This window comes from Mytilus galloprovincialis, chromosome 1 (genome assembly GCF_965363235.1).
Source record: "Mytilus galloprovincialis chromosome 1, xbMytGall1.hap1.1, whole genome shotgun sequence".
NCBI classification, from domain to species: Eukaryota; Metazoa; Mollusca; class Bivalvia; order Mytilida; family Mytilidae; genus Mytilus; species Mytilus galloprovincialis.
The window spans coordinates 123,713,262-123,737,994 of record NC_134838.1 but is presented as its reverse complement, the minus strand read 5'-3'; the positions used below and the strand labels follow the sequence as shown (position 1 = coordinate 123,737,994).

General features: G+C 31.2%; 1 protein-coding gene across 3 annotated transcripts in view; it reads right to left on the bottom strand.

Moving 5' to 3' along the window:
• The window catches only part of LOC143056829 (KICSTOR complex protein SZT2-like), a 116,201-nt gene that overhangs the window by 73,425 nt on the left and 18,043 nt on the right, over positions 1-24,733 (bottom strand). For all 3 annotated transcript variants that reach the window (XM_076230003.1, XM_076229998.1, XM_076230012.1), the window contains exons 16-20: positions 24,023-24,340; positions 23,089-23,313; positions 22,370-22,448; positions 18,905-18,981; positions 18,001-18,163 (exon numbers count right to left, since the gene is read on the bottom strand). In XM_076230003.1, coding sequence (XP_076086118.1) covers positions 18,001-18,163; positions 18,905-18,981; positions 22,370-22,448; positions 23,089-23,313; positions 24,023-24,340 — 862 coding nt within the window. The remainder of the gene's footprint in view (positions 1-18,000; positions 18,164-18,904; positions 18,982-22,369; positions 22,449-23,088; positions 23,314-24,022; positions 24,341-24,733) is intronic.

The following is a 24,733-nucleotide window of genomic DNA, read 5'->3' as shown; positions in this document are numbered from 1 at the left end:
AGGCCATAAGACTGAGGATTATATCACAAATGTCATGGCAAGTGGAATCATAATCTTTTGATCATAGATTTCCCACACACTAGTTTGTGAGTAATGCCTGTAATTTCAACATGTTAAACAAGGTGGAAATTGTTTTATAAAGTTGTGTTAGGTTATTAGTTTTCAGATACCATAAAATTACAATCTTTCATTTGCGCCACAAGGTTATATTTCATATGCGCCAAAAAATAAAAACTTCATTTGCGCCATTTTACAGGTAATTCAGGTAAGAAATTACAGAAGCGTTAAATATTCATTGCTCTAAAAGGTTTGTCTCTACAGTATTTCTCTGGATAATGGGGTGAGTTCAATGCCACACTCATTTCTAAAGCTGAGAGTTACTAAGGTTTATAATTATATATAGTGTTCACATGTTTGAGGTGTCTAGATGGAAATTTTCAATTTAGACATAAATTAAGTGTGTAATATTTGATGACCACACTTTTAGTTTATTATCAGATCCTACATGTACGTTCTGAAAAATGGAGACCAAGTTGTTTATTGGTACCACAAATAAATAAAACCTTGCAAAGCCAGTATAGCAACTGAAGTGGACTGCAGTTCATGAAAAAACAGACTATCTTTTTTATCAATATGTATGCACTTGAAAGGAGGAATGTTCCAGACATGAATACATCACTTACAAGTTTGCTGACAGGGTAGACGTATAACTTTACAATAGTGTATCATGTTTAGAATAACTCCAGTGTAAACTGTTTTTTTCTAAATTCTAAATATGTGTGCAACTTGCTAAAGCTTCACAAAAAATATTGCATTTTACCCATGAATTTAGATGGGCTGCAACTGTTAAATATTTAATATAATTTAAGTTAAATATATTTGATCTTGAACAAGGTGCACTTAATGAATTAATTTAGGCAAAAAATGGTATATCAAAACTAATTATATGACAAGAACTTTTCAGATACCAGTACTTATAATTATCTATTTGGAATAAGTTTTTGTTAGTTATAATATTAGCTTACTTACAGTTTCAATATGAGTAGAGTTAGTTACTCACAGTATCCAGTTTCCTGAGATTATTCTTTGGTTAGTGTAGTTATTCCAACGGTTAGTCAGTTTAGTTGAGGTTAGTAGTTATCAGGTGAACGCCTGCAGTTGGAGGAGTTGAATCTCATCCTTAATTTTTATGATGAGATAAAACCCTCTCCACTACAAATTACACCTTCAGTCTCAAAATCCTCATAAATCTCCTCACAATCTCCAGTACAAAAATTAGGCAAATTTTCAAAACCTTCCATCATACAAATGACATGGTTCCAAAAGAACAAACAAAAACCTCAAAATCAACTTCATAAAGTAGATCTATCACAATTCTTCAAAGATTTATAATTTTGTTTTGCTTTGGAATCAGCAACAAAATAAATCACACATACATACAAAACAATAGATTTGATCAGTCAAAAGTGCAGAAACAGAAGAAATAGAAAGAAAACAAACCAATAGTACTGTACTATGTCCTACTTAGTCAAGAGTTCAAAATCCAATTGGCAAAATTAAAATCTAGCCAAATGTAGTCCAGAATTTATTTTACACATATATTACAGTCAATGAATATAGTAATAACTATCCTTATTTACTAAAGACAGATACACTTTTTCAAAATAATCAACTTCAAAGTCATAACCACTTTATCATTTCAACAGGTCAACATAAAAATGCTTGCTCATCTATATTTCATTAGACCCACAAATAAACCCTACATTGTGTAACTTGAGAAAAATATCTGAGTTGAATATACACATAAATTTTGTAGTACTATAAGTGTGTTCTCAAAGCAAACAAATTGTTTTCTACAACCAATAAAGTTATAAATCTAAATTTAAACAATAACTCATTAATCTATTTCCTTTGAATTTATTTGTCTCTTCAAATATTCAGTGAAATTAAACTTGACATTTTTTATGTTTTTCACAAGTAGAAAATCGAAAAATAAAGTCAACGAAAATAAAACAAAAAGGCACAAGTGAAAAAGAATAAATTGAATTTTACCTGAATAAGAAGGTTAAAACAACCACACAAAAATGATTTAACATCACCTATGTAAAACCTAAAAAAACTGAAATCCCAAACCAGCTAGCACTTGTTATACTACAGCTTGTCTTAACAAATCTGAGTTGTTAACTAGCTGGACTATAATATATGGATATGGCGACCCTAATACTATTTGTACCGTGTAATGACAGTTACTCAAATATTCGGAGATCATCCTAAAACCTAACATTGACCATGTCCCCTTATCTACGCGAGACCCATCAAGAATGCACAAATATTAAATATTGAATATGTATAGACATGAATTGTTTTACCCGTTATCTATAGTCATCATTTTTAAAGGAAGGTATAATATATTATCATTTGTGTTCAAATTTTTACAAAATTCAGAATACACTTTATCATTTTCTTCCAAATTTCTCCCTAGTTTTGTTTTTCTTTATCAAATTATAAATTTGTAGGTGCTATTTATCTATTTATAAATTAAAGAATTTGATCTTAAAAATTGAAAATAGGAAAGATATTATTTGACAAAATACAGAATAGTTTGTAATTTTTTTAAAAAAATACCTTTTTAAATAGTGATTACAAATGAAGTATTCCAGTGTCACCATTTTAAAAGTCTTTCCTGAATTTGGTAGAAATGTTGCATGTACAAATCAAATAATATTTGAAACGAAGGGATTCACGAACTCTAAGCAGATACTTTACAAATTTTTCTGAATTTTTTAAAACACAGTTCAAAATTTACTCCATCTTTTAAACAATAACTGTTATTATATTGCAAGAAATAATTTTAAAATAATACGACAAACAGGAATGGCTTTTTTTTTCAGAACTTAACAAACGCTGACATTGCATTACTATCCTTAGTGGTAACATACACAAATCTGTGTCATTTATTTTTTTTCCACAAGTGGCAAACTCTTATAAAATGTAAATAGAAGACTTTAGCATACTTAAGAACAACCATTTATATAATTTATAAAGACAGATAACGCTGACAGGAATTGATTTTTCTATGTTATATTGTTGAGGGGGTGATAGCCAAACATGTGTCCCATACATATCTATCACCTTTGATTTTCTGGACATAACATGAAGGTGGATTCTTTTATTTCAATTAAATAAAAGAAATGAAAATATGTACTTATTCATGCCTACTGAACAAAATGGAGGGGTAATTCCACTATTTCACATTTTATAAAAAAAAAACATTTGAAGCAATGTTAGTTTGTGAAAGTCATATCCTATTATAACATATCCTATTATACTATAGATTTTTAATTTCCAGTGTAAAATATCACTGCTTTGGATGCTCAATAAACACATGTATTGTTTTAAAATTCGTTGTTTGGGGTGATTTGGAGTCTGGGACAAGTCGTAAGAAGAGTTTCCTGTGACATCTATTAATTTTTATAAATCCTGTTAATTTTTGTGCACATCATTCATTGTACTAATTCTAGTATCATTATTTATACCACAAATTTATAAAGTATTTATTGGTGAGTTTACTATCCTGGCTATGCCATTATTTACAAATAATTCCATATAATCAATTATTGAATAACTTCCCATATAACTTAATATAATAGATAGTAAATTCTCTGATATAATTTCATATGATTACTAAAAATTTGCAAGTTTGAATAATTTATGCATGCAGCCACATAAATATTCAAAAGGACACTTTGACATGAGAAAAACTTTGCAGTATTTAAGCTCTCAGTGATTGAAAATATATTTCCAATAGAAATATTCAAAATTTATCCCAAATTCCACAAAGACATTACCAATTTTCAATATTTTTTACCATAAATATTTGCTGTATAAAATGTATGAAAAAAACAAAGTAACACTAATGAAACACTTCACAGAAAACCAAAACTGTAAAAAAAACTTTTTATATGTTGATATGTATGAATAAGTCACTATTACACATATCAACATGCATTGAAATGGTAGGAATGTGGGAGGAAATACATTAACATTTTTACAGACCACATGGAATTTAATTGTTAGTGGGATTAAGGCAAAATTTACCAGTTACAATGTACATGTATATACCAAAATTTACCACTATTCTACCGTCTTCAAATGTACCGACTATGCTTTACAACCAAGAGATCTGAATACCACACAGGATTACTTATTGAAAATACTTCCTATTTAAGGCCCATGCACGGGTTGCAATGTTGCTCTAGTTTTTTTATGAAGTATTAAGCAATGATTTCTATTTAGCATTTCTACAAAATGAACTGAACATAATGTTCAAACTTAAAATGAAGCATTGGTATTATAACAAAAAATCTTGAGAAATAATACTGTAAATTGTGTGCCTCAATATAGGTTAATGTTAAGAGATTTTGATGGACAGGATTTAGCTTTGTCAACATTAGATATGAAATACTCTTTGATTCAAGGAGATAAGAGAGCACAAACAATTTAAACCATTAATCCTCATCTAAATAATTCACACAAAATTTCCTGATAATATTCATAGATAAATAAGTTTATTAGGTTTTTAATTAAGTCATCAATTACTTGTGCAATGTTCATAATTTTTCCATTGAGTTTAGGTATTTCAAATATAGGCTGCATCAAGGAAAGATTAAGACTGTTTTAGGTGTTTTTTGCTGGGGATAGCACATCTTATAACTATTCTCTCAATAAAAAGTAAATATTATTCTATTGTTTTACAAATAAATCATTTACATATTCTGGGGGTTAAGTACCCTCCCCCTTCCAAAGATTGACCGCTGCTTGAGAAGTCAGTCAAATTAGCAAATAAACTTCTAATAGATTTTTTAAATGTACTTGTCCAAACTTGATTAAATTTATGACAACATGGTTGAACATTTTTCAATTTTGAGATATCATGTGTATGAGTAAAACATTTTTTCCCTTATCTGAATTATGTCTGATTTGGAAAGAAATTTACTTTACATGGCATAGTAGATACTTATTTCTTGCCATCAGGAAACCTTTTATTATATTGCAATCATTAATGCAATTGTGAGACAATCGATAGTCAGATTAAAATGGATTTTCACACTATTTTGATTTTGAAGCTAATTTCATTAAAAAATAAAATAAACATGCTTTTAAATAAAACATGTATAAGTATGATAGCCTAAGTTTGCTTAATCAACTAATTTTAGAAAGCTATCATCCTGTATGTACAGATCTCTGTTTACTCAGGAACAAATCTGATCCATTTATTATAATATAAATAGCAAACACTTATACTCATCTTTATATAATGGGGTTTTAAAATAATCTGGCAAAGTTTACAAATTTGGTTTATCACTTATGTGGGAACAAATATTTGTGAAGTGATTATAATTGACAAAACCAGAAATCTCTTCTATGAAAGTCATCCCAACTACATAAAAGTCATACAAGAGAATAATATGTGCCAATTTATTGTGAAAAAAATTTGCATTGTTTTTACCATCAGCAATTGTTTCCTTTTAAATACAAAAGACCACAAAATTTACCCACTTACGATTCTATACTAGAGAAGTTGTTAATTTGTTAAAAGTGTATAATTATCTCATATCCTTAATTGGTATATTATAAGTTTTAAGAGTACAATTGTGAACTGTGGAAAAGTTTCCATGTATATAAGAAGTTTGTCAAGATTTTTGAGATAAGCCACTTACAACTGAGCTATTATTTTAACTTTAGGGATAACAACACAGCTTTTTAGGATTTCCTTTACTATAAATCTGTAAGGCCAAACAAATGAATTTTTAGGTAATACTTATTCTAATAGCAAAATATGACAGATTTATAATACTACTATAATGTCAACTCTCCTGTTTCAAGGTCTTAACATTTTGTGATTTTCTATGACCAACATGTATTAGATCACGATTTGAATTAATTCTACAAACTCAATACCAAAAACCAAAGAAAACCATTTTAACAAATATTTCATACACATTTTTCTGGTCTATAGTAAACCAAAAACATTTTGAAATTGTCAAATAAACTTTCATGGACCCATTTTTACCATTTTCTCTTAGTTTATCCCATTGGTATAAGTGATAGGAATTACTACTTCAGATATTGATCAAATCATCTTCATATTTAGCTAACAATAGCCTTATTTACATTATTTAACATGTTGCCCCTCCTTTTACATTCTATATTTAGCTATCAATATACCTTATTTACAATATACTACCAGTAGTGACCCCTCAATTCTATATTCTTAATTTAGATTATATTACCAGTATCCTCCCCCTTATTTCTGTATCAACTATCGATATCTTCAATTTATATTTCTTTAACTGCCTTAATTCAGTGTAATATGTTCTCACGGTTAAATAATGTGATTTTTTTTTTTAATATGATAACTTCAGATTTGCATCAATTTTTTTTTTTTTTAAATCTTGAGATTATACCTTTTCATAAAACACATTCCTACAGATAAAGAGAAAAAAAATTAACTCATTGTTCTTAAAACAAACAAAGGGTTCAAAATGATGGCAAGATTTCCCCCCTTTAAATATGATAGGAACAGATTAACTTGAACACAAGAGGTTTGAAATTATACTGGAAACAACAGGTGGTTTGTCTTAAGGCATGATAAAATGTAACGCTGATAGTGTGTCCATACCGAAAAGTCATGCTGTCGTCTAGAAACTATCTCTTATGCTTCAAATATTTAAGTTTATATTTAGACAAAACCTCAAGGATGATTTTTTTTTAAATTGTTCAGTAAAGGGCAAAATTTAGATAATTTTGACATGTAAGTCAGTTAAATGCACAACTCACGTGTTTCTTTCAAAATAAAAAAAATGATCACAAATTAAAAAAGCTTCATTCACCCTCTAGTAAATGCATTATTAAATTTCAAGTAGTGTCTATTCAATACAAGTTTTATATGGTAAACACCTTTATAAATCAAGATCAACTCAGGCTATTTAAGTAAATAGAAAGTTAACAATATATATTCTTGGTCTCTGTGTGTGGTGGTAGTGACTCAATTATAATGAGCTGGAAGAGTTAGATCTGGCAACACAATAGACTGCTAAGACCAAACCTTCCAACTTATCATAATGAGCAGGCTGGCTGAAAACTCACTATACAAAAGTACAAAACCAAACCTTCCAACTTATCATAATGTGCAGGCAGGCTGAAGACTCACTATACAAAAGAGCAAGACCAAAGCCTTCGACATATAAAAATAGCAGACTTGCTGACAATTCACACAACTAACTTCACAGGTAGTCCCACCAAACTGTTAACAAAACATTTTAACTCACTACAACTAACAAGCTGGTTAATAAAACCAAAAACAGTTGAGCATAAAAATAAACTAAACAAGGCAGTATTGGAAATTTCACAGGCAAATGACCATTTAAATGAACACACGAACTACAATATTGCATCTTGTTCCACACATCAGGTGAGAATACAAATCCCGTTGCCTGAATGTAACAGCAAAAGGGACTCTTCATATAACCAGTCATACACTTGGAATAGAAATACTATACAGCTAAATAATTCCAATACAGAAATAGTGTTCAATACCAAAGTGCCATTAACAAACAGACAATTATAACTACAACATATCATATACAATGATGACAAATCTTTGCACTGTTGTTTACAAAATTACAAATGAAACAAGACATTAAAATAAAATAGTGTGCAACTTAAAACCCATCACTTAAAAGCATCTTACTCCTTATGTTGTAGCCAAAACAACTTACTGAATAGTAACCAAAAAACCATAGAAAACGTATCCATATAAAATTAGCTATAAGCCATAATCTAAAGATGATTTTAAATACAATCACAAGGAAGGTGATGTACATCCACAAAAACAATAAGTATAATGTATAAACATATAAAGCTACATTGTATGAAACACCACGAGAACAGCTGATATACTTGACTGTGACACAAGGATATGATAGGTCATCTGATTTAAGACACAGGAAAACTCTACTTGTATCAAACTTAATCCTTAAACCATATAAACCTTAGACATAAAGAACAACTAAACTTTACCTTGTCTCCTCCAGTGGTCCTGTATTACCCGTGTTTTACCTGAAGCACACCTGATTGAAACTGTAGAGCTGTCCAGCATTTTATTAGGTCTTGAAGAGCTTACAAACACTGACTTTGTACTTAGACCTCGACAGGAAGATTCTATTATCTTAACAAAGGGATAACAGGTCAAGACAAAGTCTAATCTCCCTACCACACACACATGACCAAGAATATTTATATTGCATTAATGCATAATCAAATTCTAATTAGACAAAAATTAATATGTGAATTATCATCGAAAAATACACACTCTCGGCAATGGAATGTGGCTTTCATTTACCTTTTTGTTTGAACAAATTGAAGGAAAAATCAAATAAAAATCAATTTAATTTAAAAACCATTGAAATCCTAATTGATAAGAGATAATATATTATCATAAAGAAATAAATTAGGGCAAAGTAAACACTTTATATTAAGACAAAATTGTTATGTCAAGTCTGTGTCCTTATGGCCTGTGATAAAAAGGTTATATGTCTACGGCTAATTATGGACACACTCGTTAAAATATTGTTAATTAGGTGATTGCTTTTACTAAGTGGTAGATAAAAGAGGTAAAGATACCACTAAATATATAGTATCTATCTATACTGTTATAACACATGACCTAGACAATAAATATGTATATCCAAATAAGAAATTCACATATTTTCTGAACTTGGTCTATTTACTATACTTTTCTGAACTTGATCTATTTACTAAACTTGAGTCAGTTGGCATGTGTTTAATTGCAAATGTCTAATTTTAAACATGCCTGACTGACCCAGTCTTCACCATTAAGTTTTGAATCCACAAGCCTGAAACTCAATTTTATGAAATTTCTAGTTGAATTCTGTTGGCTTGTAGAGAAGAATTTTACAAGACCAAAGCAATTTTACAAGCCTGGTATTGTGGACTTGGGATTAAGCATGAACACTGCTGACCCTTGTTAACCATGTCTAATAATGTTTTTTTTTTCATTTTCACAGAGTTGATCAATATATTCAAGTATAACCATTATACATGAATCATTGTAAATCAAAAAATATTCCACTGAAAAGTTCATGTAATTTTTCAACTTACAAAAGTTCAATACAGACAATTGTGTCTGAAACTAAGACTTGTATCTTTAGGTAGCAAACCACTTGATTTTAGTCTATAATTAAGGTATTTCTTTCTATGTGATTACACATCTTATGTTTCATATGTTTTGGAGAAAGCACCCCTTCTTATGTGATTGAGCCTGAAATTTTATGAATTAGGGACTGAAGCATCCTTCCCTATGTGATCACACACCTAATGTTTTATGTGTTTTGGACAAATGCATCCTTTCCTATGTGAACACACATTTAATATTATATGTGCTTTGAACAGAGGCATTCCTCCCTTTGTAGTTAAATATCTGATGATGTATGCATATTGGACAGATGTGAATATCCCCATGTGAGCAAATACTCAGTGTTTTCTGTGTTTGGGACTAAGGAATCACACACCTTTTGTTGTATGTGTTTTGGGCAGAAGCATCTCTCCATATGTAATCAAGCACCTACTATTAATAGGTTTGGACTGAGACCTCCCTCTGTATGTAAAGACACACCTAATGTTATATGTCTTTTGGACAGAAGCATCCCACCCTATGTGATCGAACACCTAATGGTAATGTGTTTGGACAGAGGCAAAATTCCCTATGTGACCAAACACCTAATGGTAATATGTTTGGACTGAAACCTCCCTCACTATGTGACCAAACACCTAATGGTAATATGTTTGGACAGAGGCAAAATTCCCTATGTGATCAAACACCTAATGGTTATGTGTTTGGACAGAGGCAAAATTCCCTATGTGATCAAAGACCTAATGGTTATGTGTTTGGACAGAGGCAAAATTCCCTACGTGATCAAACACCTAATGGTTATGTGTTTGGACAGAGGCAACATTCCCTATGTGACCAAACACCTAATGGTAATATGTTTGGACTGAAGCCTCCCTCACTATGTGACCAAACACCTAATGGTAATATGTTTGGACTGAAACCTCCCTCACTATGTGACCAAACACCTTATGGTAATATGTTTGGACTGAAACCTCCCTACTATGTGACCAAACACCTTATGGTAATATGTTAAGACTGAAGCCTCCCTCACTATGTGACCAAACATCTAATGGTAATATGTTTGGACTGAAGCCTCCCTCACTATGTGACCAAACACCTAATGGTAATATGTCTGGACTGAAACCTCCCTCACTATGTGACCAAACACCTAATGGTAATATGTTTGGACTGAAACCTCCCTCACTATGTGACCAAACACGTAATGGTAATATGTTTGGACTGAAACCTCCCTCACTATGTGACCAAACACCTAATGGTAATATGTTTGGACTGAAGCCTCCCTCACTATGTGATCAAACACTTAATGGTAATATGTTTGGACTGAAACCTCCCTCACTATGTGACCAAACACCTAATGGTAATATGTTTGGAATGAAACCTCCCTCACTATGTCATCAAACACTTAATGGTAATATGTTTGGACTGAAACCTCCCTCACTATGTGACCAAACACCTAATGGTAATATGTTTGGACTGAAACCTCCCTCACTATGTGACCAAACACCTAATGGTAATATGTTTGGACTGAAACCTCCCTCACTATGTGATCAAACACCTAATGGTAATATGTTTGGACTGAAACCTCCCTCACTATGTGACCAAACACCTAATGGTAATATGTTTGGACTGAAACCTCCCTCACTATGTGACCAAACACCTAATGGTAATATGTTTGGACTGAAACCTCCCTCACTATGTGACCAAACACCTAATGGTAATATGTTTGGACTGAAACCTCCCTCACTATGTGACCAAACACCTAATGGTAATGTGTTTGGACTGAAGCCTCCCTCACTATGTGACCAAACACCTAATGGTAATATGTTTGGACTGAAGCCTCCCTCACTATGTGACCAAACACCTAATGGTAATATGTTTGGACTGAAACCTCCCTCACTATGTGACCAAACACCTAATGGTAATATATTTGGACTGAAACCTCCCTCACTATGTGACCAAACACCTAATGGTAATATGTTTGGAATGAAGCCTCCCTCACTATGTGACCAAACACCTAATGGTAATATGTTTGGACTGAAACCTCCCTCACTATGTGACCAAACACCTAATGGTAATATGTTTGGACTGAAACCTCCCTCACTATGTGACCAAACACCTAATGGTAATATGTTTGGACTGAAACCTCCCTCACTATGTGACCAAACACCTAATGGTAATATGTTTGGACTGAAACCTCCCTCACTATGTGACCAAACACCTGATGGTAATATGTTTCGACTGAAACCTCCCTCACTATGTGACCAAACAACTAATGACAATATGTTTTTTGGGTGGATTCATCACTCCCTAAATGATCACACACCTATAATGTTTTGTGGTTTGGACAGAGGCACCCTCCCTGTGACCACAAACAAAATGTTTGCACTAAGGTATGCATCCCTTATGTTTGACACACAGAATGATTTATGTGTTGGGATTGATGCCTCCATTTCTACAGTATGTGATCACCAGTACTGATCTTTTCGGTGTATTTTGGAATGAAGCATCCTTTCATATGAGTTCATTCCTTTTTAAGGGGGATCACACATCCAAAAATTCAGATCTTGTGAAAATATAATCATGAGCAATTGCCTGAGAAAAAATACCTATAAAATAAGATATTTAAGTACAATAGGTTATTTCATTTTCAGACATTATGCTAATTCACTGAAGCAATATTTATTTCAACAAGAAATTTCTCAAATCATTTCTTGAAAAAACACATTCTGGGGCCATAAAAAAGAATAGGTTTGTTTGCCCAAACCCTACCTACCCAGAAAAAAGCTGCCTACTCAAATTCTTTTATTGTCCTGATTTGAAGAAGTTTTTTTAATCAGATAGGCATGAAGACTAATAAACATCCAATACTTCAATTTAAAAAAAAAAAAAAAAAAGAAAATGCCTACCTACCTACCCACTGTCTCAACCTTTGGGTAGCGTTTGGACAAACCAAAAATTTTTAATTGTGGCCTGGGTGTGAAAATACAAAGTACTGCTTAACATGTCAAAGGTTTCTAAAATAAATTTTCTCAACATTGTTAATAATAATAAGCCCAAAATTAAGCTAACTTTATATCATGATGATGTTAAGTGGTCTAAATAATAACCAATGAACAAATAAATGTAGAGTAATCATAATTATAAATAACCTAAATATAATAAAAATAAATCTTGTTATCAAATACTTTTACTCTGAATTTCTGATAACAATTTTAATATAGTATCATTCAGTGTTTTAATTTTTTTTAGTTTTGATTAAAATTGTTAATGAATGAATAATGAATGGATATTTTTTTTAAATGAATGACAAATTAGTGCTTATTGACCTTCTACATGTACAAATATACTACTAAATTCAGTTATCTATTACATGTTTAACAAATTATTCATCAACAATGAATTTTAAGATATTTATAAATCAAAGGTTCATCCTCCTGTCCTTTGAACGGCTGGGGTGATTTCTATAATCTGATAACTAATGATAAAACAGTTACAAGTCTAATCCAGTGTTGTACAAAGTTCTGGCTAATCAATGGAAAGATAATTTTTGTCTACAATACATTTGTCTATATTTAATATAGGTTTGTTGTTTTAACACAGAAATTGGCTGATTGTAACAAAAACACTTTAATCTATTTTAAAGTAACTATCATTTGATTTCATATTTCCTACTTTTACAGTAAGATGGGTAGGTTGGGATCCAGCTAACATGTTTAACTCCGTCACATTCTGTATGTAAGTGCCTGTCCAAAGTCAGGAGCCTGTGATTCAGTGGTTGTCGTTTGTTGATGTGTTACATATTTTTTATTGTTTATTTTTTTTACATAAATTATGCCGTTAGTGTTCTCATTTGAATTGTTTTACATTTGTCATAAGGGACCTTTTATAACTGACTATGAGGTACAGGCTTCACTCATTATTGAAGGCATATAGTTGTAAATTTCTGTGTCATTTGGTATCTTGTTTTTTATATTCACAGGTAATTGCAACCTAAACCAGTTTTTGATTATTTGCAAAAGAATAGGGCAGAAAACAGCAATGTTTTAACCCAGGATAAAGAGGGGGTTCCAACTACATGTCCCCATTCAAATGCATTGATCGTTCAAAAATAAGGGGGGTTCCAAGAGTTGGAACCCCCTGGATCCGCCACTGGATTTCAGTGTTTTACATGAGATAATTATCATTCAAATGCATTGGTTTACAATTATTTTGATAATAAATGGTTTCTTAGACAATTTTATTATCAGTAAAAATAATTTTGTGTTCAGGGAAACAAAATTTGATTTCCTATGATTTTAGCAATTCTATTTTCCATTCTCTTAGAATCTCCCATTAAACTTAGCTATGAATGAAAACAGGTACCAGTTAGTACATTTTCTGTAACCTTTTGAAAGCTAGAGGGACTCTTGTGCAATCAGAAAGTTTTATCAGGATTTATTGCACAGATGAATTAGCTCATGAAGAAGCACATCCAGAAAATCTTGTATCATGAATGACTACTTCCAATCTATCATTTTTATAATTTGACTTAAACTGCTTTAAAGTTCATATAGAGCCTGTTTATACATGTACATTGTACTATTATACTTCTGGATGAAGTTTAATTTTTCTCTACTGCTTTGAAAAGTTTTTAGAATGACTTATTCACACTCTAGTCAAAGTATCCAACCTGCAATTTGGCCTGATTAAAAAATATCTACTTTTCCAGGGATGTTTTTACAATAAAAAACATTATACCATCAAGGGGGTATCCATTGTATACAATGTTGATAACAATGCCTTGGTGTTTATTTAAAAATAAAATTACCCAGAATGCGTTTATTATGGATTATCAAAATACAAAACCTTCAATAATTCTATGTCATTGTGATAGGCAAAATATTCATCTATACATTTCTACTATAGGAAGATTGTATTCTTTACCAGAGGACCTTTTCAAATATGTAGGCTTATATTGTTATGTTGCTGTCTAAATTATAGACATGCATCCATAGTCGAGACCCCAGCAAACATCATGCAGTTCAGTTGAAAGCCAGTGCCTACAGTTTAGACACCTACTTTAAAACACACATTAAAGATTTGATATAAAAAAGAAGATGTGGTATGATTGCCAATGAGACACATTACAGATTTGACTTTGGATTAAGGATAACACATTATTATATCAAGGATATAATGTGAGTTACATATGATCCTGATCTAAAAACATTCCAAGACTACTGTATGTTCAGTAATGTTTGGAACAACTAACAAACACATGCACACACACAAACTCAATTTTGTGTCAATACTACACAATTTTAAAGTTATAATTTTTTTTTCTTGAGAGGATTTTCACATTGACATACATGAAATGGTCCATTACAAAGCTTGTTGCTGAATCTCAAAATAACTGATAACAATAATTCTACAGTCATTGGACAAAAGTGAGTTCCCAGTCAAAAAAAGTCCTATCATTTCAACTAAAATCGATATTTTTCAAAAAATTATTACGAAGTAACTGTATGAGCGATTTTCATAATATAGATACCAAAAGATGTAGAAATGTCTGGAGTTTTATTGTTTATTTGGTTTTGATATTATTCATGCTCATTTTAATTTTCTGACGAGATGAACACAAAGAAATATATTTCTTGAAAAGTTTGCTATTATTCTAACCAAATTAAAATCGTAAAAATTTGGTTTAACTCATCAGATGATGAAAACGAAACTCAAGAAAATTATAACCAAATAAACAATAAAACTTCAAACAATTCTACATCTTTTGGTATCTATTTTATAAAAATCGCTCATACGGTTACTTGGTAACATTTTTTTGAAAAATATCGACTTTAGTTGAAATGATAGGACATTTTTTGAGTGAGAACTCACTTTTGTCCCATGACTATATATGGTTATATTATAAATGAATATATGTAACTTTTCAGGTATTCAATTTCTTGTGACAGAATTAAGCTATATACTATATATAAAGAGAATATCATACAAGGTTGGGTTTTTTTTTGTATTTCAGCCAATATATGCCTGATAGACTAGTTAGAGGGTTTAATGGTAGTGTTGATATGTGAAGTGATTGGGCTTATTTTTTAAGCATTTAATTCACAATGAGTTTCAAAAAAAGCATTGAGAATATGTACATCATTTGGAATTACAGATGTAAACATAGGCCCTACAGTATGTCATAACATTAAGTATTAGATATATAACAAATCTCATAAAACAACACAGTGAAACTATATTTCTACATTTGTTGTTAGACTGGATGTCAGGCAACCTTAAACCTGAGTTTAAAAGCAAAGCTTTAACACTCAGTAAACCACTTAAGTCAAAGTACAGTAAATGGGCAATGTATGATTTTTGAAGTATTTTGCACTCACTAAAAATTGTTATAGGATCACCAACTTCATTTTTGTTTTATTCATCACTGAAAATGTACCAAAGTCCTCTGCTTTTATCTATCCAAGGGCAATTACTTTTAGTAGTCTTTTTTATTTTGTTATTTAAAACTGTCCATAATCATCTAGAAAGAAACAAAGGTTTGAGAGCAAATACATTGCAACTTCCAATATTATCAATATTCTTAAGGGGCATATCTCTTTTAAAAATCGGATCAGCAAAGACATTGATGATATAAACCTTTGATATACATTTCATGAAAATCTGGCAAGAATTGTACACATGAGAGCACTAAAAGTGCAATTTCCATAAAAGTAATGTTTCCAAGGGTCACATCTCTTTTATAAATATAATTGATCAGCACTAAATTTTGATCTCATCCACGACCATGTTGATATAAAGTTTAAGTAAAATCTGGCAATAATAGAGCTTATGAGAGCACTAAATGTGCAATTCCATAAAATTAATGTTTCCAAGGGACTTAACTCTTTTGAAAATAGTTGATCTGCACTGATTTTCGATTTGGTCAAAGACATTGCTTATATAAACCTATAATATAAGTTTGATAAAATTCTGGTAAGAATTGTACACATGAGAGCACTTACAAGACTGGATGAACGAAGGTCAGATGGACACCTGGTAATTCCATGTCCCCCCTCGCGCTATGCATTGAGAACAATAAAAGAAGAACATGTCTATGGGACACAGATGCCCTTGCTAGTAAATATGCAAGAGCCAATGTTCTAATTAAAACCTATTGATGTTTTATTTTCATTGGACATGTCCATGGGACACAGATGCCCAGGCTAGTAAATATACCAGACTAAATGTTCTTATTCAAACCTACTGCCCTATTTTTTTTTAAACTTTTAAATGTCTGTTTCTGTATGTTGTCATTAGAGATTGGGTAACTTGAGATCAGTGGAAAAGACACCATCCTAATTAGAACATGATGTGTGTTTGGGGGTAACAAACATTTAGCATCAGTTTCATAACATTTGGTACTAGCAAAGTACAATTAGAGTTCAGAAACAGTAATTTTGACAATTTTTTCATTTAAAAGGGACATAATTCAAGAACAATTAAAGTGATGTCACCATAATTTAAACTTGATTTGTGATTGGAGGTAATAAGCATTGTGTATATCTTCAGATTATAAGCATTGTGTATATGATCAATAACATTTAGTTGAAGAAATGAAAAGTTAGAAGTGCAGAAACAGCAATTTTAGAAATGTTTCCATTAATAAAGGGACATAACTTCAAATTGGCTTTGGGTGTCCCAAGTCAGGAGCCTCTGGCCTTTGTTAGTCTTGTATTATTTTAATTTTAGTTTCTTGTGTACAATTTAGAGTTAAGTATGGCTTTCATTATCATTGTACTAGTATATATTTGTTTAGGAGCCAGCTGAAGGACGCCTCCGGGTGCGGGAATTTTTCACTACATTGAAGACCTGTTGGTGACCTTCTGCTGTTGTTTTTTTTTTCTATGGTCGGGTTGTTGTCTCTTTGGCACATTCCCCATTTCCATTCTCAATTTTATTTGGATCTATGTTTGGTGGTATTAAGCATTGTGCAAAAGTTAGAGAACATTAAGTTATGGCAAAGTTAAGGTAGAATGCAGAAACCGGAAATACATCAATTTTCCCCCATTTATTTATAGACATAAAGTGAGAATAGTGATAGTGTAGCATTGTGTGTCAGATTCATAACATTTGGTGAGGGCAAAATAATGTTAGAGAATGGAAACCAATTTTGGGACATAAGGCGACAAGAGTAAACCTTAATGCATCATCCACCACAGCAGGCATATTATAAAAAATATTCAAGGCATTTAGAGCTTTGATACCATGTGTGGACGGATAGGGAAACAGACCACAACAAAATGACAAATGTATAAAAACTTGAAAATGCAGTCAGTGATTCTTTGCTTATTTCATATCAAATGTACGTAAACCCAATATGTTTAGGAAAATTGATCTAAAACAATTCTAAGAAATTTTTTCACCCATCCAAAGCATGCTTAATAAAAATTATTCATTCAATCGTATTTCAAAAAATAAAAGAGATTAATGACCTATATATTTTGGCTGTTAACATTTCCCATGGAAAAGCTTTATTCCATAATCTGTATATAAAATATGCAACATCGTCCATTTACTGTAATTTGACCTAGGAGTGAGGGAACTACCAACCTGCTGACCTATACTTTGTGTTGTTCTCATATTTCTTTTCATATTCATGATAGCTTTACTAGTAGAATAGTTGTAAGATAGAAAGCTTCAAAATGATTTTTTTTCTTTCTGGATACGAACAGATAACCAGTAATGTATGCCAATTTGAAATTTTCATTCTAGCCATTTCCATATTGTATCACTTAAAAGAATCTTACTGTTTGAGCTATTTCTTTGTATGTTCTGTTGTCCCAGTGTTGCCTCTCAGGAGAATTCTGTACAGATATCCCATGCTGTGGTTCTATCCAACATTCTGTCACAATCTGTAACTCTCCATCAGCCTCAGTTGTCTCCATCTCATCCATATCCTCTGATATTGAACTATAAATACATTCTTGGTAATATAAAATCTTTTATTAGTAACAATCTTCAATGACCCGAATATTTTCTTGTTCCTTCTGTACCTTACCTAACTATAAAATATCAAGGCTTACTCTTAGATTTCACATCAAAACTCAATAATTGTAGATCATTCATCTCTAAAGCTGTCATGTATTGTAGATCATTCATCTCTAAAGCTGTCATGTATTGTAGATCATTCATCTCTAAAGCTGTCATATATATTCATATTTTTTTAAATAACAAAGAGTATGTTTGATTGATTGTTGGTGTTATACCGCCACTTTTAAGCGCCAGTTTTGGGTTATTTTGTGGCGGCCAGTTTTTATTGGTGGAGGAAGCCAGAGTGCCCGCAGGAAACCACTGACCTTTGATTGGGAAACTGACAACCCTAGTCAATTCAGATTGAATTTGAGTGCACAATGATTACAGTAGTAAGGCAAAGGCCTCCTAAAATGTATGTTAAATTTAGTTAATCTGGTGTCCTTTCCATTTAAACAGCATTTTTTTCTTCATATCTTAGTTTCGGACACTGATAACATAACTCATATATGGTTGACACTCTCTCTCTCTCTTTCAGCCTTTTTAATTATATTATAGTTCATCTATCAAACCTGCATTCATACTATACTCATTTAGGATGAAATTTGAAAATCAAATAAAATTTAAAGCTAGCTCAAAATCAAGGAAAATAGAATGTTAAGATATGATATCAATTCCTACCTGTCCAAAGTAGTTTTAACATGGGGTGGGAACATAATATACTGGACAACACATATACCATCTTCATTTTGATCCTCCTGCAAAATATATATCTTAAATCTAAATAAATCATAGTCTCTTTATTTCAAATCTATAGAAAAAGGGTTTTAAATGGATATAGATGATCTTTCATTATCTAAACATGAAAATTAAAATCCAAAAAACTTATGAATTGTCTTAAAATAATTTTCTCTTAACTGTTATAACATCTAAATAAATTATACATGACATTCTTGTAGTTTTTTTTGCTTGATAAAATTTATATATTTTGAGATCAATACTGACTATGTATGAAGAGTCTAAAATAATTAACTTGACGATTCTACTAATGTTATTTTTAATAGATAGATCTATAACACTTCTTGATTTCGTGCCTTTTCTATTCTTATTTCTTCATCTTCACCTTTACATATTTTATAAAATCCTTTGAAAACTCATCATTGATTTAGAAAGAATGGAAGTCAAAATGTCTTATATTTTTGTCCTTTGTTGTTTATTACAGATTACATAAAAAAAACTTTATTCAGGTGGCAGGTACCAGTTTTGGTGTACCAGAACATGTGTCCCACGCAGAAATTTTGTTATAGTTAAGTATTGAGGTATATAATTGCATCGTGTGGACTGAAAAAATAAATGAATGTAAATTCTAGGCTATTGTACTACACAAGTAAGTAGTTGCATACACAGGTTGGGGATTTCCTTCACATATAGGTCCAATCAGATGTCAAAATTGTGGTCTCCTCACTTGACGGCATCCAATCAAAGTGGGGAAAAAATTCAGTTTTATGTAAACAAAAATATCTTGAGATTTTGATGGTAAGGATAGGTTCGGACAAGGCTCTAATTCACTGGATATCCTTTCTCTCTTGAATTTTGGCTAAAATTCTTGTCGGCTTTTAGCAGGATTTTGCAGGTGAGGATTAGATTGGTATCAGAGCATCACATTTTTTGCCTTATTTGCAATGCATTTATAAATTTTTAAATTTCCATGCTGGACAGACACCCAAATTTAAAGGTTTTCTATATATTAACATAAGCACGCACACATCTTAGTTCCTTGAAACCATACATTTTATTTGTATATAAGCTTGAATGAATTTTCAAGAAAATAAAATCATAAATCCATGAAATTCTAAAGATTTATTGTAAAATAACTGGTTTCTGCCACCTTAAGCCTAAACATGATTTTAACATATCACAAAATGTGCCTTTTTAAGAGTTCTACAGGTGTGTGGTAATATATTTCTTTTATTCACAGTCAATGTATAGGTCTGTTTGCAAGCAAATAGTTTTTACATGGATTTTAAGAATTATCATATATCAAGATAGATAACTCTGTATCCCAATACAAACAATGACATTCAATTGATTAGTTTTAAAATGATTATGTTCACCAAACAATGATTTTATATCATAAATTATATAGAAATAGCAATTACAAAGAGAGAAAAAAGTAAAATAAGCCTCAGCATAGTACAAGAAAAAGCTGATTATACTGTATATTACCTGTTATAATGATTTATTTCATATGATATGGACATTTTCTTATTTATTTACTTTTTAACTATGAATATATGAATTCTTCTTTTTTTATAGGTCTACTACATAGTTGATACTGTAGGACAGGCTATAGAAATAAGAAAACTGGTCTCTCTCATCAGCAATAGTGTGGCAATTCTAAAATTTCAACATGCGGCCTACACAGCTAGCTCATGTGGAGAAGAGATATGAGACTGATTGCGAATAAATGTACACTTAGTTTAGTGCATCATGGATCTACAAAGTGAAACATATGTACCAAAAATCTTAGTTTATTCATAACTAAGCCTTTTTCAGCACTGCAGTCAACAGAACAATGATAGTGACAAGAATTAAGACTATTTAATACCTCAAACAATGGGAAAATACTTCTTGAGATCAGTTGTAAGTGGTTTTATATCATGCATGAAACAATAAACTTAAGTAGTTTTAAAAACTGTCGGATAATTCATACACTGTACCAGACAACTCACACAATAAAATTTATTAAATATGAACACAATCATTTTTTTCTCATTTTTTTGCATTCCAAGCAGTTTGACGGCAAAAGACGCAAATAATGCTTTAATAAATTTGGTCTTACAAAGCCTATTAATGTTTTCTTTTGTGCTGTAACCATATAAAATGCATGTATTTTTAATGGTAAAGGACTATAGAACTCAATCAGACTAAAAAAATGGAATTATATTGTTTTCAATGAGTGGTTAAATTTTAAGGTGGCAGGTACCAGTTTTGGTGTACCAGAACATGTGTCCCACGCAGAAATTTTGTTATAGTTAAGTATTGAGGTATATAATTGCATCGTGTGGACTGAAAAAATAAATGAATGTAAATTCTAGGCTATTGTACTACACAAGTAAGTAGTTGCATACACAGGTTGGGGATTTCCTTCACATATAGGTCCAATCAGATGTCAAAATTGTGGTCTCCTCACTTGACGGCATCCAATCAAAGTGGGGAAAAAATTCAGTTTTATGTAAACAAAAATATCTTGAGATTTTGATGGTAAGGATAGGTTCGGACAAGGCTCTAATTCACTGGATATCCTTTCTCTCTTGAATTTTGGCTAAAATTCTTGTCGGCTTTTAGCAGGATTTTGCAGGTGAGGATTAGATTGGTATCAGAGCATCACATTTTTTGCCTTATTTGCAATGCATTTATAAATTTTTAAATTTCCATGCTGGACAGACACCCAAATTTAAAGGTTTTCTATATATTAACATAAGCACGCACACATCTTAGTTCCTTGAAACCATACATTTTATTTGTATATAAGCTTGAATGAATTTTCAAGAAAATAAAATCATAAATCCATGAAATTCTAAAGATTTATTGTAAAATAACTGGTTTCTGCCACCTCAGGTTTAAAATTTTATTCTATTTGTAATTATCTCCCATGATAAACACTAAATTACTTCCCTTGAAATATAAGTACAAGAATACTCAAATAGCTCTTCCATTTTAGTCTACATATTCAACAGATAGACCAAAAGATTTGTATTGAATATAAAAAGACCAATGATGTCAGCTAATACATCATAATAATAGTTAATATTCAGTAAAAAAAGTAAGGTGAGATCATTACTTCCCCTCCTCTCATCCACAATTCAACTCTCAAAGTAGATATGACTTTTCTTTAATAGTATTTCTTGCTAGTAGAATATAACTTTAATTCAAGTTTATTGCTTTCAGAAGAAATCATGATTTAACTTTCTACTTTCACAATTTGACATGGAATAAATCTGGTGTGTAAAATTACTAAAACACTGTTTCAATTCCTCATATACCATTTTTTTTTTTATAAATATCAGTAATACATCAAACATGACACAGGTTGTCTATGCTTTATTGAATGAAATAATTATTTTCTGCAAAAAGAAAACTAACCTTCATATTCACCTCTAAAACCATATTTACAATGCCTGAATTACTGGAAGCAAAATGGAAACCTTCTTGAAGTCGGATTCTAAAAAAAGCAAAGTTATTCTGGTCAATGATATAGCATACAGAATAATTTCAATCAAGTAATGTTCAGTTTTACCTCAGCTGATTAATGGATAAATGAATTACCTTAAACTACCAGTTTATAAAGCATTAGCCACAATATTTCTTCATCATTAAGTGTGTCCATTGAAAATCCTACAAATGTTTCTGAAGATTTAACCATTTCAAACAGATTCAGGCGTTTTTTTGTTACATTTTATAAGTTATGATCATATCAGGTTTGGATCTTCTAGTTCTGTCATATCTGATGGCTTTTTCTACATTATGAATTATGATTGATCGATTGATTTTTGGTGTTAAATGACATTTTCAGTGCTACTGGCTATATCCTAGCAGTCAGTTTTTATTGGTGGAGGAAGACAATGGACCAAGAGAGAACCATCCCCAGTATTGATAGGCTTACATGTTTACATATATACAGTATCTATACCAATAGGTTATTGACATTCTAAATATAGCAAAGATATAAAGTAATACGGTATATTGAAAATCAAATATGCCAAAAAGATCTTTCTCAAATATCAGATTGTATTTCATCTCTGTCTGATAAGTGTAACAATCGTTTTCAAGAAGAAAAAAAGTAGTTTTTGTGTTACACTTACTTGGATAGAGTTGACAATATTTTTCCTATGGCCTGCATACTGATGTCAACCTTTCCACGCTTGACTGACCAGATCCATCTCTGGTGATGTAAGTACCGTGACAGTGTATTGAATGCATTAGCTCTTGTAGCTTTCGTGACAATCTGTTGGTCCGTCATGGAATGACTCTTAATGTACTTGGAGGGATCTTCTAATTCTGTCATATCTGATGGCTTTCTTTCATAACTAAAATGTTAAGGTAAATTAATTGGTAATAATGCTACTTCACAAAAGGAAATGTACAATTTGTTGCAAGAATAACTAAAAGAACATAAGAGAGCAAATTTACACACTAAGACACACAGACTACAATATCTTTTTAGGAGGCAATTGCCATATAGTATAATTTTATAAGTCTGGTTTCTTATTTTAGTAAGACTATTGAGTTCAGAAACCCATATCTGCACAGATTTGAGTCTATCTTTAATATCTGTAACTCTATTATAAGTGTTGACCTCAAATGTAATATGATTTTTTCTTTCATCGCATATGTATGATTCCTATTCAGAATAAATGTAACTTTATGTTCAATGGAGTTATCCCTCTCTTTATTTAAGTTGTGTGGCAATTCCTATTAAAGGTCTATCGATCCTTTTCTAAGTGAACCAGAGGGATTTTTTGTTTCTTTTAAATGTTGACCTCAAAATATTTTTTAAAGTAGAATGATGCTAGCAAAATTATGACAGTATATGCATCTTGTTTCCTTAGCTTTCTAACCCCATCCTATATGGAGATTTTGTGCAATGTTAGTTCACTCTTTCATCTGCCTTGTTAAAATTGTATAATTAGGTCAACTATAGGCAACTAAAAGTCAAAGAGGAAAGTTAAAGATTAAGATTCTGTTGACATATTAAAATAAATAGAGTATAATTTACAGATTTTGAGTTACAGTTACCTGATCAGAATTTGTTCAACAGGCTTTGTCAGTAAAATACAACAATTCTTTTCTGATCTCTCTAACTGTAAGGGCGGTCGATGTTCTATCACTGCTGGCTTGGCATCACTTTGTCCAGCACGAGGTCTCTTGTTGCTGTCCACTTTCTGTGGGGCTCTGTGAGGAAACTTTAGATTTCTCAGTTTCTCTTTCAATTCACCAAGTGTTTTGTATCTATTTCGTCCTGATGTTCCAGCCAGAAAAGCACACCTCAGTACAATACAAGGTGGTTTTGATATTGATCTCATTAACAGGAAGGATGTTGGCTTCTCTGGATCCCTGGGTAAAATATACTAATTAATGAATTTTTCAATTGCATTATTTTAATTTATCAATCACTTAGAAAATGGAAGCCATGATAAAATTAATCATATATTTACATGCATTTCATCCCTAGCACTTTCTCAAATTTCCTCATCACATATCATTTCACACTAAAGGGAGTTAATTTCAACTAATATAGATAGAGATAAATATAAAGGGAAGCAGTTCATTTTCAAATTTACCTCTTTTGCCTTTTTTTGTGTTTGGCTTCAGATTTATTTTTATAGTTTTATAAAAACTAAATACTATCATTTGAAATTAAAATTTTAACTCAATATTTTTATTTAAGAGATTAAATTTGTATTTCAAATAAAAAAATGTATTTAACATTCTCAATTCTATCTGTTT